At 37.9% G+C, this 17,174-nt stretch overlaps 1 protein-coding gene across 1 annotated transcript in view; it reads left to right on the forward strand.

Moving 5' to 3' along the window:
- The window catches only part of NEK1 (NIMA related kinase 1), a 214,466-nt gene that overhangs the window by 93,915 nt on the left and 103,377 nt on the right, over window positions 1-17,174 (forward strand). Inside the window, exons 19-22 of the mRNA XM_059374160.1 lie at window positions 3,931-4,014; window positions 4,446-4,529; window positions 5,423-5,500; window positions 6,584-6,679. Of these exons, the coding sequence (XP_059230143.1) occupies window positions 3,931-4,014; window positions 4,446-4,529; window positions 5,423-5,500; window positions 6,584-6,679 (342 nt within the window). The remainder of the gene's footprint in view (window positions 1-3,930; window positions 4,015-4,445; window positions 4,530-5,422; window positions 5,501-6,583; window positions 6,680-17,174) is intronic.

Raw genomic sequence — 17,174 nt, forward strand, 5'->3', positions numbered from 1 at the left:
TGGAGTATCTTTAAACAAAACAAAACAAAACAAAACAAAAAAAACAAGTGATTAAAAACTAGATGCTGGTGATGATGTGAAGAAACTGAATTATCCATTGTTGGTAAGAATGTAAAGTGACACAGCCATTATGCAAAATAATTTGACAGTCCCTTTTAAAACTAAAAATGGATCTACCAAAGGTAATTCTACTCTTGCACCTATGTCCCAAAGAAAATAAAATGTATTTTCACTCAGAAATGTATACAAATGTTCTTAGCAACTTCTAACTCTTCATAGCCAAAAAGTTGAAACTGCCCAATGTCCTGCTGTAAGTGAATGAATGAGCAAATTATGGTATATCCATACCATGGGATATTAGCAGTGAAACAGAACAAACTATTGATTTATGCATCCAATACCTTGAATGGACTGCAAGGAATAATATGAAGTTAAAAACAGTCCATCTCAAATGGATATGTACTGTTTGATTCCAATATGTAAATTTTGTGAAATGTAAAGATGAAGAACATATAAGTAGTTGATGAGTGTTAGGTAGGGAGTAGTGAATATGGCTGTGAAGTGTATAGTAATGGTACAATTGAGTATCTTTTTTTTTTCTTTTTTTAAAGATTTTATTTATTTATTTGTCATAGAGAGAGAAGCGAGAGCAAGCACAGGCAGACAGAGTGGCAGGCAGAGGCAGAGGAAGAAGCAGGCTCCCTGCCAAGCAAGGAGCCTGATGTGGGACTTGATCCCAGGACGCTGGGATCATGACCTGAGCCGAAGGCAGCTGCTTAACCAACTGAGCCACCCAGGCGTCCCACAATTGAGTATCTTGATTACGGTGATGGTTACATAAGGTTATATGTGTGACAAATTGCATTAATACAGATACACTATATGTCATGTATAATTGCTAGAATCAGTTTCCTGGCTGTGATAGCATACTATAGTTATGCAAGATGATAAACTTGTGAGAGGATGGATGCAGGGTCCATGAAAACTCCTTGCACATTTTACCTTTCTGTGAATCTATAATATTTCAAAATGAAATGTTAAAAAAAATTGCTTCACGGGGACCCCTTGTGGCTCAGTGGGTTAAAGCCTCTGCCTTCGGCTCAGGTCATGATCGTAGGGTCCTGGGATTGAGCCCCGCAATGGGCTCTCTGCTCCTCGGAGAGCCTGCTTCTTCCTCTCTCTCTGACTGCCTCTTTGCCTACTTGTGATCTGTCTGCCAAATAAATAAATAAAATCTTTTTTAAAAAATTGCTTCAAAGTAACTCAGATTTTCTACTTAAAGTTCTCAAATACCGTGAAAGAAATATACAGTCTATAGTGATACTCAGTTCTCCTCCACCCACTCTTCTGTAACTGTAGATACTTCCATCATCTTTTCATAGTTCACCTCACATCTTTGCCCAGTCTTGCCTATTTCTTGTTTTCCTTCACCTTCCTACTCTCTAACTCATATTTTAAAAGCTCAAGGAACTGATAAGCTAATGCCAAAACCCCTTTGAAGAGGGAAAGAAACTGAGTGGGCAGTAGCCTTTGGTCAGGCTCCAAGAAAAGACAGGCAGAGCACATTCATATAATAATATTTTTTGTTCTGATATACCCACAAAGTAGGTGGTATTATTATGTCCAAACTTAACAGCAAGTTTCAGTAATTTTGCTGAAGGTCAGCAATGGTTAGGTGACATTGACAAATGTGTGAACTGACAGAATTTGGAGTTTTTCATAGTCCATGTTCTTAACCATCATAAATACCGTCTGTCCACCATTATGATACACTGATGTGCACTACTGCAGATGGTATATATAAAAATGGTAGGGCATGTCACACTTAACTGACTGGAGGAGGTATGAGCAAGGCTTTCTCCATGGGAGAAATGTTTGATTTGCATTTTGGAAGATGAGTAGAATTAGCCATTTTAAGAAGATGAGTGAAATCATGACATAGTCTATAAACCACATGTAGTCATCATGGCTAGAATGTAGGCATTGGCAGAGATGAGGATAGATGCAGCTAGATCACAAATGGCCTTATCTGCCATGCAGTGGAATAGAATGTATATGAATAATCTATATTAATATATTATGAAGATAATGGAAACCATTGGAAGGTTTATGTGGGCTTTGATGTGAAAGAAACTGTTAAAAGGGCTATTCTGCATTGTAGAGAATAGACGGGAGTTAAATAGACTAAGAGATGTAATGATAGATTAGGAAACTCTTGGAAAGTCAGAAGTCAAGAGAAGAGAGCATGAACTAAGGCAGAAACTGAAGGGGTAGTTAGACAGGAGGAGGTGGCTTAGTAATTTGATGGTCCTTTGTTTTTGGCAGGGTAGAGAAAGAGGCAAAGAAAACTCCCAGCTTGCTGCCTTGGGTGTCAGATTGTGATCAATAACTGAAGTAGGAAAAAAATCATATAGTAAAAAGGATGATGAAGTCAGGTTTATAAATTGTTTGAAGTAGCTTTGCTGCATAGTGAGTAGAGTTGTCCAGATGCTAGTTGAATATACACAGACATTCAAGAAAAAGGACTACAAGGCTGATTGAGATTTGGGAATCAGCAACATATGTTAAAGCCTAGGAATAAGAAGAGAAGGAGGACCAGAGAATGAACCTTGACAAAATATTGACATTAGTGATGAGCCAAGGAAGAGAAAAGCCAGGGGAAAATAGTGAGGATTGATTGGAAGAACCCAGGAGAGAGTGCTGTTATAAATATGAAAGAGAAGAGAGATTTGTTTTTAATGTGTGAATTATAGAACACTATTTGGTGGAATATTATGAATACTATACAGTCAGTTAATAATACTGTTTTTAAGGATATTGAATGTGAGGAGAGACTTGGAATATTACAATTAATTGATATGCTGATTAATATTAAGGTAAAATCAGAATAACTATAGTAAAATTCCAGTTTTGTAAAGATAAAATGTGTATGTATTTATACATATGAGGAAAAAGAAATTTGGAAGTAAATTAACTTTAGACTTTAGGTGCTTTGGGTTGTCGAATCGTGAATGATTTATAAGCTTTCTGCAGTGAACATATGCTTTTATGAGAGGAAAAAAATACTTGTATGGATTCAAACTCATCTCCAGTGGAAATATTAATTAAAAATTTACTCAAAAGTGTCCATTTGAATTTTGAACTAGGAAGTCAGTGGTAACCTTGAAAATTTTCACAGTGGGATCAGAAACCAGATTGTGTTAGTTTAGAAAGTAAATAGGGGAAAAAATGTAAATAGGAAGCAGGAAAATGGAGGTCATGAATATAAAGAAGTATGCTTTCAACAAGCTGATAAAAAGACATTAGATAGGAAAGTTAGACCCCGATGATTTTTTTAAGGAGAAAATCTTACAGCATAGTTGTGTGCTGAAGGCAGAGAAAATGGATAGTTTGACAATCTCCTAACTTTTTGGAAGGATATTAATAATTTCTAATAAGGACATAATTCCATGTTTATGATAAGCTGTGTTTAAAAATGATACCAGTTTGTGATTGAATGTGATCATTTGCAGTATAGTAATAGGATATGCCCAAGTGTAGAGTTTGAGTTCAAATATTTAATATTGTGTCTGTGTATTTAGTATGTAAACAAATGTGTAGAAATGACCGGCCCTTTACAGAACAGAACTTGTATTTGGGTTTAGCTAACCTCCAAAGCAGTTTTAAAAAAACTGATTACTTACATGACTAATAAAAACATAGCTGGTCTCTTGTTTGAATAATTATATATGGGGTTTAATTGCTTCTTTCTGTTCTCAATGAATGTATTGGTTATACTGATGTAGGAAAATGCCAGGGTTTATCTAAGTTTATCCACTAGAAATGATCAGTGTTTGCCAAATGAAATAAAGTGGCAACTGGATATTCCTAGGTAAGATGCTAATGTAGCCTTAGTCATTCTTTAAACTTAGTACATTAAATGATGAACAGGGAATCCTGCAAAACCTGGCAGCTATGTATGGAGGCAGGTCCAGCTCTTCAAGAGGAGGGAAGCCAAGAAACAAAGAGGAAGAGGTATGCTTCCCGCATGTTCGCTACCTCCGTCACATAGACATTTTTGAGTTTATTGCCTTCCTTTCTTGCATGGTTTAAATTCTTAACAATTATTTAAGGATTTTGTAAGTCTACAGGGACCTGTTAATATAATTTGACTGACATGCTGTGTCATAATTTTGCCCCATAACTGATATTCAGTATTCTGAGTTGATTTCTTTTCTTTTGATAAAAATAAAAATTTATAATTATGTGTTTCTTTTCAGAAATAAGTTGATCTAAATTAAACACTTGAAAGCTAATATTACGTTTCCATTAACCAGATTTTGAAACTTTTATTTCTTGTATTCAGATTAACACTTTTCTTTAAATTAAAAAAATTTTAGCAGTAAAAATATTGGTAGTTTTTTCTTTAAATTAAACTGCTGTGTGTTTTTTTTCTCTCCTTGTAGGTTTATCTGGCAAGACTGAGGCAAATAAGACTGCAGAATTTCAATGAGCGCCAACAGATTAGAGCCAAACTTCGTGGTGAAAAGGCAGGTTGAATAATAATTTTAAAAAAGTAATTGAATGACAGGGGCACCTGGGTGGCTCAGTGGGTTAAGCCGCTGCCTTCGGCTCAGGTCATGATCTCAGAGTCCTGGGATCGAGTCCCGCATCGGGCTCTCTGCTCAGCAGAGAGCCTGCTTCCCTCTCTCTCTCTCTCTGGCTGCCTCTCCGTCTACTTGTGATTTCTCTCTGTCAAATTAATAAATAAAATCTTTAAAAAAAAAAAAAGTAATTGAATGACATTATAATAGATTAAGATTAAAAATGTTATGCCACTGGGGCGCCTGGTGGCTCAGTTGGTTAAGCATCTGCCCTCGGCTCAGGTCATGATCCCACAGTCCTGGGATAGAGCCCCACATCAGGCTCCCTGCTCAGTGCGGAGTCTGCTTCTCCCTCTCTCTCTTCTCCCCACCTCCAACTTGTACATGCCCTCTCTCTCTCTCTCTCCTCTCTTTCTCTCACTCTGAAATAAATGAATAAAATCTTTAAAAAAAAATTAAAAATGCTGTGCCATTAACATAAAAATCTGATGGAGTTAGAGTCAAAGATCAGAAAACTATACATAGGAATAAAATACATTTTAGTTGTGGGATTTAAAATTGATAAGACCATTTTTCCAGAGGAATTTTGAGAGGAAAATTAAAGTACTACCCATGGCCATTTTATATCATTCTATTTTTGTCTTTTTTTCCATTTATTGTCTGTAAGAGTTGGTAGTTGTGGATAATTCACTTGCAGTACTTGGGAGAAAATTAGTAGTGTTGAACAATATACCATTTTATATTTTTAGGTGTTAGTTTATTTGTATTATCTTCCACAGAGCTCTGCACTGAATTCAAGGCTCTGTCCTAAGAGGTTTGCTTATGTACTTACTTTGTAGAAAGAAGCTGATTATTCTGAAGGACAAGAAGGAAGTGAGGAGGCTGACATGCGGCGTAAAAAAGTTGAAGCATTTAAGGTATAAACTAGAAATACACAGTTTTCTTGGAGAAGATTGGGACTTAAGGTAGAAAATTGTGTTAAGTCTTGGGGCACCTGGGTGGTTCAGTGGGTTAAGCCTCTGCCTTCAGCTCAGGTCATGATCTCAGGGTACTGGAATTGAACCCCGCATCAGGCTCTCTGCTCAGCAGGAAACCTGCTTCCTCCTCTCTCTCTGCCTGCCTCTCTGTCTACTTGTGATCTCTGTCTGTCAAATAAACAAATAAAATCTTAAAAAGGTAAAAGAAAATTGTATTAAGTCTTACATAGTTATTCTCTGTCTTAATTTTTCATTTCCCTTTATCCTTCACTGTTTGGTTTCTGAAAAACAGGGTCTTCCTCTCTCTTCGTATCCTGTATTTATGGAGAGTAATTTGATAAAATGACAGAAGAATATGAAACTATTACACAATCTTAAAAAGAAAAAATGGTAACCTTAAACATGAAAAATATTATTGTCTGTTTCTCTGAAGACAAATGATATCTGTAGTTTCCATGTGAGTGGTTATCATGTTCACCTCACAAATGATATCTGTATATAACCATAGTTTAAAAGTTTTACATTTGATATTCCATTAGAATGAGAGATGGAGAGAAGTGAGTTGGGCGAAATTGGAGGGGGAGACAAGTCATGAATGACTGTGGACTCCAGAGACAAACTGAGGGTTTTTTGGGGGTGGAGGGTGCGGTGAGCCTGGTGGTGGGTATTAAGGAGGGCACGAGTTGCATGGAGCAGTGGGTATGGTGCATAAATAATGAATTTTGGAACACTGAAAAAAAAAAGTTTAATTTAAAAAATAAATAAATAAAAAAATATATGCCTGTATTTATTTTTATTCAGCAAATACTTACTGAGCAGCTGCTCTGTGTTGAGCTCTGGTTTTAGTGCTAGGGATATAGAGTGAGCTTCTATTTTTACTCAAGAAATTCTCCCCCACCCCGAGAACTCTTCTTTTTTGCAAAATAAGTAGATCGTTTTAGAGACCTCAAACAAAACAAAACGAAAAAACAACCTATGCCCTTCTTTTTGGTAACTAATTTTGTTGATTGTCTTTATTTTCAGGCCCAAGCAAGTGCACGTGCTGCTGTACTAAAAGAACAATTAGAACGAAAGAGAAAGGAAGCATATGAGAGAGAAAAGAAAGTATGGGAAGAGCATGTAAGATTTAGCTCATATTCTTGATTGTGATCATGTTGATGTTCCTGTATCTCTTACTGGCTAATATGTCACCATTATAATTTTGTAATTCTTTCCCATTTTTTATTCTCATTCATTTCCCGCTCTCATCCTCACCTGGCTCTCCCTTTCTGTCTTTCCCATTTAAGGATGATCAATATGAAAGTTATTTTGGGGTTTGATTTGGGGTGAAAACCTAACTTACTTATTCTAAGTGAATAAGTTCTAAAATAAGTTTTTATTATTGCCAAGTTCCTAATCAAAGTCCTGGCATCACTTAATGGCTGTGCTTTCCTTCTGCCACTGATTTATAAATATATTTTATATATAACATATAGATTTATAATTTATATTATAATTATGTAAGATAATTATAAAAATATTTAAATTTATAGTATATTAATCTACCTTTATACCTTTATACATTATACTATATAATTAATATGAATTAATATACATTATTGACATAAATAGTAATATAAATACATATATTAAACTCTTATACAAGCTAGAGAATGAATCTATAGTACACATGCATCAAGCTCTCTTCTGCTCCATACTCTATCTGTTCTGCCACCACCTCACTGTGTTCGTAATTGTAGATTTAGAATATATTTAAAATTTTTAAAATTTAATTTTACATTAACAATAAACATTTTAACAATGTTTATTCTTCTGATCCATGGGCAGGAATGTTTTTCCATCTTTTTGTGTCTTCAGTTTCTTTCATGAATGTTCTATAGTTCCTCGAGTACAGATCCTTTACCTCTTTGGTTATGATTCTTGGTGCTATAGTAAATGGAATCGATTCTCTAATTTTCCTTTCTATATTTTCAGTGTTGGTGTATAAGAAAGCAGCTGATTTCTGTGCACTGATTTTGTATCCTGCCACATTACTGAATTGCTGTATGAGTTCTGGTAGTTTGGGGGTGGAGTCTTTTGGGTATCATGTCATCTGTGAAGAGAGAGTTTGACTTCTTCTTTGCCAATTTGAATACGTTTTTTTGTTGTCTGATTGCTGTTGCTAGGACTTCTAGTACTATGTTGAACAACAGTGGTTAGAGTGGGCATCCTTGTTGTGTTTCTGATCTCAAAGGGAAGGTTGTCAGCTTTCCCCATTGAGAGTACTATTTGCTGTGGGTTTCTCATAGATAGATTTTATGAAGTTGAGGAATGTTCCCTCCATCCCTATACTGTGAAGAGTTTTAATGAGGAACGGATGCTGTATCTTGTCAAATGCTTTTTCTGCATCAGTTGAGTAGACCATGTGGTTCTTCTCTCTTTGCTTATTGATTTGTTCTATCAAATTGATTGATTTGCAAATGTTGAACCATCCTTGCATCTCAGGGATAGATCCCACCTGGTCATGGTGGAAAATCTTCTTAATGTACTTTCTTAATGTACTGTTGGATCCTGTTAGCTAGGATCTTGTTGAGAAATTTGGCATCCATATTCATCAGATATTGGTCTGAAATTCTCCTTTTTGATGGGGTCTTTACCTGGTTTGGGGATCAGGGTATGCTGGCTTCATGGAAAGAGTCTGGAAGTTTTCCTTCTGTTTCTATTTTTTGAAACAGCTTCAGGAGAATAGGTATTATTTCTTCTTTGAATTTTGTAGAATTACCCAGGGAATCTGCCAGGTCCTGGGCTCTTGTTTTTTGGGAAGTTTTTGATCACTGCTTCAGTCTCCTTACTAGATAATGGTCTATGCAGGTTGTCAATTTCTTCCTGTTTCAGTCTTGTAAGTTTATAGGTTTCTAGGAATGCATCCATTTCTTCTAGGTTGCTTAGCTTATTGGCATATAACTGTTGATAATAATTTCTGATGATTGTTTCTGTTTCTTTGGTGTTAGTTGTGATCTCTCCCCTTTCATTCATAATTTTATTAATTTGGGTCCTCTCTCTTTTCTTTTGGATTCATTTGGCCTGTGGTTTATAGATCTCATTAATTCTTTCAAAGAACCAGCTTCTAGTTTCGTTGATATATTCTACTGTATCTCTAGTTTCTATCTCACTGATCTCTGCTCTAATCTTGATTATTTCCCTTCTTGTGCATAGGTTTGGCTTAATTTGTTGTTGGTTTTCCAGTTCTTTAAGGTGTAAAGAGAGCTGGTATATTCGGGATTTTTCAATTTTTTTGAGTGAGGCTTGGATGGCTATGTATTACCCCCTTAGGACCACCTTTGCTGTATCCCATAGGTTTTGGACTGATGTGTCTTCATTCTCATTGGTTTCCATGAATTGTTTAAGTTCTTCTTTGATTTCCTGGTTGATCCAAACATTCTTGAGCAGCTTGGTCTTTAGCTTCCCAGTGTTTGAATTCCTTCCAAACTCTTTCTTGTGGTTGAGTTCCAGTTTCAAAGCATTTTTGTCTGAGAATATGCAGGGAGTAATCTTAATCTTTTGGTATTGGTTGATCCCTGATTTGTGACCCAATATGTGGTCTACTCTGGAGAAAGTTCTCAAGAAGAATGAGTATTCTGTTGTTTTAGGGTGGAATGTTCTTTATATATCTATGAGGTCCATCTGGTCCAGTGTGTCATTCAAAGCTCTTGTTTCTTTTTTTTTTTTTTAAAGATTTTATTTATTTATTTGACAGAGAGAGATCACAAGTAGGCAGAAAGGCAGGCAGAGAGAGAGAGAGAGGAGGAAGCAGGCTTCCTGCTGAGCAAAGAGCCCGATGTGGGACTCGATCCCAGGACCCTGAGATCATGACCTGAGCCGAAGGCAGCGGCTTAACCCACTGAGCCACCCAGGCGCCCCAAAGCTCTTGTTTCTTTATTGATTTTCTGCTTGGATGATCTGTTTATTACTGAGAGTGGCTTGTTAAGATCCCTACAATTAACGTATTCATATCAATATGACTCTTTATTTTGATTAACAGTTGGCTTATGTAGTTGGCTGCTCCCATATTGGGGGCATAAATATTTACAATTGTTAGATCTTCTTGGTGGATAGACTCTTTAAAAATGATGTAGTGTCCTTCTTTATCTCTGATTACAGTGTTTAGTTTAACATCTAATTTATCTGATATGAGAATTGCTACCTCAGCTCTCTTTTGAGGCCTATTGCATGAAAGATGCTTCTCCTTCCCTTCACTTTCAGTCTGGATGTATCCTTAAGTTCAAAATGGGTCTCTTGTAGACAACCTGTGGACAGGCCCTGTCGTTTTATCCAATCTGCAACCCGGTGCTGTTTTGTGGGAGCATTTAGTCCATTCACGTTGAGATTTAATAGACATCATGTTGTCTGTGAAGTCCTTATTTCTATAGATTGTCTCGTAAATTTTTTTTTAAAGATTTTATTTATTTATTTGACAGAGAGAGATCACAAGTAGGCAGAGAGGCAGGCAGAGAGAGAGGAAGGGAAGCAGGCTCCCTGCTGAGCAGAGAGCCCAATGCGGGACTTGATCCCAGGACCCTGAGATCATGACCTGAGCCGAAGGCAGCGGCTTAACCCACTGAGCCACCCAGGCACCCCTGTCTCATAAATTTTTGTTCTATGACACTGTTGGGTTCTTTCTTCTTCTATAGAACCTGCCCCTTAATATTTCTTGTGGAGCCAGCTTGATGGTCACATACTGTTTTTAACCTCACCGGTCTTGGAAGCTTTTAATCTCTCCATCCATTTTGAATGTCAACCTTGTTGGATAAAGTATTCTTGGCTGCATGTTCTTCTCATTTAGAGCCCTAAATATATCTTTCCAGCCCTTTTTGGCTTGCCAGGTTTCTGTGGACAGGTTTGATGTTACTCTGATGGACCTTCCTCTGTATGTAAGGAATCTCTTCCCTCTAGCTGCCCTTAGGACCTCTTGTCTAAAATTATGATTCATGAATTATGCAATCAAGTGTCTGGAGGCCTTTCTATATTCGTTGATCTTGGTGCCTCTAGGACATGATCATTTGTTCCATTCCCCAGGTCGGGGAAATTTTCATCCAGAATTTGTTCAACTATATCTTTTAGTCTTCTCTCTTTCTTCACCCCCGTCAGGATCTCCAAAATTCTGACGTCAGAACGTTTCATGGTGCTATTTATTTCCCTAATTCTGTTTTCATGGCTTCTAAGCTGTTTGTTCCAGGTCTTCTCCTGATCCTTTTTCTCTATCATTTTGTCCTCTAGGTCACTAATTCTATCTTCTACTTCGGTTACCCTAGCTGTTAGAGTTTTTAGGTTAGATTGGATCTCACTGATAGCATTTTTAACTTCTGTCAGGTTGGCTCTCACTTCTGCCCGTAGAGATTCTTTGTTGTCACAAATGGTTTTCTCCAACCTTGCCATTGCCTGGATAATTGTTACCATGAATTCCCTTTCCAACATACTGTTTATGTCCATATCCAGCAGTCCTGTGGGAGAAGGCACAGTCTCTGATTTTGTCTTTTATGAGGTGTTCCTCCTCCTACTCATTTTGGTGACAGCTCATTGGGGGATGTATAGCTGAATATATCAGCCACCATCCAGGCAAGGTGCATCCTCTCCACTGATGTCTTCTGCCACTGTACAATTCCAGAAGTGTATAATCTTACAGCTCAGGCTGATTTCCTGGGTGTTCAGAGTGTTCTGGTAGATATTTAGCTCACTTCAAGGGACTGGTTGAAACAGTGTCTCCTACTTTTCTGCCTTCTTGTCCTTCCTCCTTATTTTTAAATTTCTGTTAGAGTTTTCCCCTCATTTCCTTTTTACTCTTCTTTGTTTTCCTTAGTTGCTTGCTTTCTTTTTCTTTACCAGATACATTCCTGGTTAATTTTTGTCTCTTTCTCTCTCTCTCTTTTTTTTTTTTCTTTTTAAATTCTCTTGGGGGGGCACCTGGGTGATTCATTCATTTAAGCTTCTGACTGACTCTGGATTTCCACTTAGATCCTGGTCCCAGAGTCGTAAGCTCAAGCCCTTCCTTGGGCTCCTCACTCAGTGGGGAGTCTGCTTCTCTCTCTTTCTCTCCTTGTCCCCCCTCACTCTCTCCCTTTCTGTCTCTCAAATCAATAAATAAATCTTTAAAAGAAATTCTGTTGGAATTTTTGTCAGTATTACCTTAAATCCACAAATTAATTTATTCAGGAGCATGTTAAGTATCTACATTTTATTCATTATTTCTTTTATATCTCTTGCACAATTTTGATCATTTTAAGGTCATACTTGTTATATTTCTTGTAAAGGTTATTTGTTAAACACTACCTAATTCTATTTCTGTTTTAAAAGGTTGTTTTTCCCCCTGCCAGAATATTGCTAATATGTGGAGAAATTGTTGGGTTTTAGCTTATACAGTGTTTAATTTTTGGATTTTTAGTGTACAGCTATATCAATGGCAAGTAGTCATGATATATATCATAACAATAATTCCTATAGCTTTTTGTAGGCACATTATAACCACTGCACATATTGGGCTTTGTTTAATCTTTACAACTTTATAAAATAGATAGAAGGATAAAACAATTAGGTGAAGTCAAAATTCCAGTTAGTACAGAATAGTGATTTGAACCTAGGCCTGCCCAGTGTTGAAGTCTTTATTCTTTTTTTTGTTTTTTTTTAAGACTTTATTTATTTGAGAGAAAGAGAGTGAAAGAGAGCATGAGAGGGGGGAAGGTCAGATGGAGAAGCAGACCCCCCATGCAGCTGGGAGCCCCATGTGAGACTTGATCCCGGGACTCAAGGATCATGACCTGAGCCAAAGGCAGTTGCCCAACCAATTGAGCCACGCAGGCACCCGAAGTCTTTATTCTTATGCACTAACCCTAATTTCCCTTGTTTTCTTTAAGCTGTATCTTGTCTTACTGTTTTACTTTTATTACATTGGCCAGAACTTCTAGGACAACATTAAACAATAATAGGGATAGTATTTTGTTCCCTTTTTTTTTTTAAGATTTTATTTATTTATTTGTCAGAGAGAGAGAGAGAGAGAGCGAGCGCACACATAAGCAGGCAGAGTGGCAGGCAGAGGCAGAGAGAGAAGCAGGCTCTCTGGGGGGCAAGGAGCCCGATGCGGGACTCTGGGATCCCAGGACCCTGGGCTCTTGGCCTGAGCTGAGGGCAGTGGCTTAACTGACTGAGCCACCCAGGCGTCCTTTGTTCCTATTTTTAATGGAAATACTTTTGTCATTTTTCTGTTATATATGGTAAAATAATAAGGAGTATAGTTGTATCTCTAGGATTTAATAGTTTTTATCAGCGGTGTGTTTTGGAGTTTGATCACATGTCTTGTGTGTCTCTTCTTAATTCACCGCTTGAGTAACATATAGGGAGATTCTCTTCTTACCAGCTTCCTGATGAAAAAGAACCACTTAGCTATAAGAGAATGTGTGAAAGAGACAATTCCAGAAGTTAGAGTAAATTTAAGGATTGTTTGATAATTCCTTTTTGTTTTCTGTTCAAAGTAATTTCATTTAATAGCTGTTCTGATTTGTTCATCTTGTTAGTTACATTTTTCTCCTAAGTTTTAAAAGACTAGCAGTAGAGAAATCTCATCTCATTCCCCCTTTTTCTTTCCTGATATAACATGGACAAGTTTGAATGTGAAACTAACTGTGATAATATATTTCATCTTCCCCAAGAGTGTCTAGTAATTATCTCCTGGCCCATTGTCCAAAATTTACCTATCTTTAGATTGCTATACTTTTTAAATATTTTAAACCTAGTGTTCCTTAATTCCCTTTTCCTCCCCCTTACTTCAGATGGAGTAACATGAATAGGGCAAGAGTATGAGATAATTACAGTGCTAACTCATCAGCTATTCCTCAAGAGAAAGTTTCAACAACCAAATTTTTCAGAAGTAGAACTAATTCATCTTTATAGTCAGAACCAATGATTTTATTACCCAAGTCCCTTCAGGATTACCTTAATCTGGAAAATAGTATGAGCCTACTTTTGGTGGTATATATATATATATATATACATCGATTGACTGATCTCTCGATCTATATATATAACAGGAACAATCTGCTTTTTTCTCTTGGTTTTATGTCTTCAACACAGGAAACAGGGACATTTCATCTTGTGCTCATTTGCACAGTGGGGTAGAGATTATATCAAGATGAATCCGTATGAACCTCCCTGTGTATTTTTTTTCAATCAGCTTTCTTCATGATAAGCCTGCTGCTATCATCCTTGTGTTCAGCAATAATATTGCAGTTGCAAATTTTACGGACCATTAATTGCCCTTGCAGTTTTTAGTTTAGTCTTTAATAATGCATTCTAGCAGTTCATATACCACATGAAGATGATTGGGATAGTAATATATCCATTAAATATGATACACTTATGCTTGCTGTAAATCAGCCTTATTTTTTAAATATGATCTATTCAAAATTAGATGGGGCATCCACAATTTTGATAATAGCGGTCTGCATGGCTTTGATTATGTGATACCCTTTAGTCTTAGAGATGGAACAGCTACTCCATATCCTCTGCTATTGGTATGCATGCATGCATAGGCCTCTCAGCAGCAGGCTTATATAGCCAACTGCAAGTCTGTGCCAGCTATGTATATACCTTGTGATTTCCCCAGAGTAAAAGAGAATGGCTGTGTCTTGGTTCATGTTGTGATTGGCACATGGGATACTGGAGTAGCATGTAGGAACTGCTCATTTTAGTTATTCAGAATCTTAGGCTTCCAAAGCCCAAGTTAATATAGCTCAGGGAACACAAAGCGGAGCTGTGTAATTATGTTTCTTTCCTGAAATCTGCTTTTTGAGGGCAAAACACCTCTAGAGGTGTTTGTAGCCCACAAACACCTCTAAATGTGGTCTTAAGTACATCTTGTATAACAGTTTTCGAAAACACAGTTCCCCAAAAAGGCTTTCTTTTTATAGCTTATTTCCCATTGTCCTACCCATTCAACAAGATCATGACCACTGTCCAGGACTCAGTGTAAATATATGCTTGATCATTCAGTATCAGTATATCTATAGATTCAGTTGACTGTTTCATTTATTTCTTTTCCTTTTTTAAAAAAGATTTTTATTTATTTATTTGAGAGAAAGAACACTTGAGCATGAGTGAGGGGACAGAGGGAAAGGGAGGAGAAGTAGACTCCCCACTGAGCAGGGAGTCAACTTGGGGTTCAGTCCCAGGACTCCAAGATCATGACCTGAGCTGAAGACAGTTGCTTAACCAACTGAGCCACACAGGCGCCCCTTTTTTGTCTTCTTATTCTCATTGGTGCTTGACACTTCCATTGACATCCTCCAGTTACAGTTCTACAGTTCTAAATGGAGCTGTTTACTGTATTTTTAATCTAAATTATCATAGTGGGGTACCCAATCTGCATATTTCTTAGTATCAATTCAGGAAACATATCTGTGAAAATTTATTCTTTAGTTAGGTCAGAGACTATATTTTGAATATGCTGTGTTCCTTCACTCTTTGTTGTGTATCTTATTTCTATCATTGTCTCATTCTTTGGACCTGCCATATAGGCCTGTAAGGCTTCTGGTGGACCTACTCCCCATCTTTGACTACTTCAGATTGTTCTTTTCCTTGGTCTTGCCACTGTTAGGGTGCATAATCAAAGGAGCGAGACTGATACAAAGTGAAGGTCAAGCAAAGCTTTATTTCGCGCCAAGCATCAAGAATCAAACTGACTGGTCGGGGCCGTCTCTTAGATAAAAGAGGCGACCCTTCCCAGCCTCACAGACTAACTTTTATAAAAGTAGTTGAGCCTGGCTATACACAGGTGGCCAATGAGATTGCAATACACAGAGAAAACTGCACAATCATGCTAGGTCTGCAACACACAGAGAAAACTGCATAGTCATGCTAAGGTACACGCAGGTGGCCAATTGAATTTCAATTTACCCTAGTAGATATATGCGCCCCCACTGATTGGATGTCTTCACATGGCCTGACCTGCCCTTATATCTAGGCTTTGCAAGTAAGTTCCCCTGGGAAGGGCAGGGTCAATCTAAGTTCATTGCATAAACACAAAATGACTCCCTCTGCTAAGTAGACCCTTACACTCCCCCCTTTTCTTTGGAGATTAGTCAAATCCTTGACTTTTCAGCTAGTTCTATGTTCTCCTGTTGTAAGGGGTTATATTGAGCATGTAAGACTAACATTTTTATTACTCTAATTTTGTTTTGTACAAATGACTTTAGGGCGTTTATAATGCAGGGACCAAAAAGTAACATTAGTGCACAGTCGGCTGATGAGTTAGCCATTCACCGCTTTGTATAACCTTTTCCATTTTCCTAATTCCGTTCGTCTAATTTTCCACCTATACTTTTTTTGTTTTATGAGGTGACTCAGAAGCTCCTACACAAACAGGTAACAATAGGAGCAACAATGAACTCATAGTCTTTTGAGTCTTAGCTTTAGTCCATGGTCAGTGGGGTCCATCGGCTGTGGCTTCCACCTCCGGGGGAGTGTCCTCGTCCTTAGCTCATTTCACGTGACCTGCCTGAATCCAGGCCCTGATGCCTTCTACTTTTACTGCTGTGGGGGCGGTCAGGATGACAGTAAACGGTCCCTTCCGGCGAGGCTCCAAGTTTCCCACTTGATGGCAGTGTATCCAAACCAAGTCCCTGGGTTGGTAAGGATGTGGTTCCACCTCCGTCTCCGTCTCAGTGTGGGCAGTTCGGATCCCTGCATGAGCTCTTTTTAAGACAGACTGTAATGCCTGCAGTGACGGGAGTACAGACTGATCAGTCATTTCTGCTAGAGCAACCTTTTGTAGCCAAGGGCAGATCGGGGCGGGTGGGGGTTCTCCCGAACATTATTTCAAATGGGGTCACCTTGTTTAAGTAGGGTGTACATTGCACCCTGAGGAGGACGAAAGGAACGAGATCCACCCATCTACTGCCAGTCTCCAGAATTAGCCTTGTCAAGGTCTTTTTAAGAGTTCAGTTCATTCTCTCTCTAGGCACAATGTAGTTTCCAGTTAGTGCCCACAGCCTTGGCCAATGCCTGTGAAACTGAACTCACAAATGCAGGGCCGTTGTCTGAGAGGCACGAGAGGGAGTTGTCACAAGCAGAGAGGCATGTTGTCATGAGAGGCAGCCCAAACCTAGGAATTATTTCTTCTAATAGCTTTTTGGCTACCACTCCTGCCGTCTCATGTTTGGCGGAAAAACCCTCTACCCAGCCTTAAAAGGTATCTACAAAAACTAACATATACTTGTGCCCATATTTTCTGGGTTTCATTTCTGTAAAATCTATTTCCCAATAAATTCCTGGTTCCTTACCTCTTTATCTTTTCCCTCTTCCCATTCTAATGCCTGCCACATCAACTGCCTGGCATTGAGCACATCTATCAACTACATCCTGAACCATACGCCCTTATTTAGAAACCTGGAACTGCTTGCCTATAAGTTCCTTGAGTTTGCGTGTCCCCAAATGAGTACCCTGATGTATCTGGTCTACTAACTTCTTATCTAGTCTCCAAGGAAGAATTAACTTTCCTGTTTTAGTCTTAGCCAAATCCCCTTCATAGTCTAATTTAGCCTATTTTTGTAAATACTTTAAATCTTCTTCTGAATAGTTTGGTTTTTCT

This window comes from Mustela nigripes, chromosome 1 (assembly GCF_022355385.1).
Source record: "Mustela nigripes isolate SB6536 chromosome 1, MUSNIG.SB6536, whole genome shotgun sequence".
Taxonomy (NCBI): Eukaryota; Metazoa; Chordata; class Mammalia; order Carnivora; family Mustelidae; genus Mustela; species Mustela nigripes.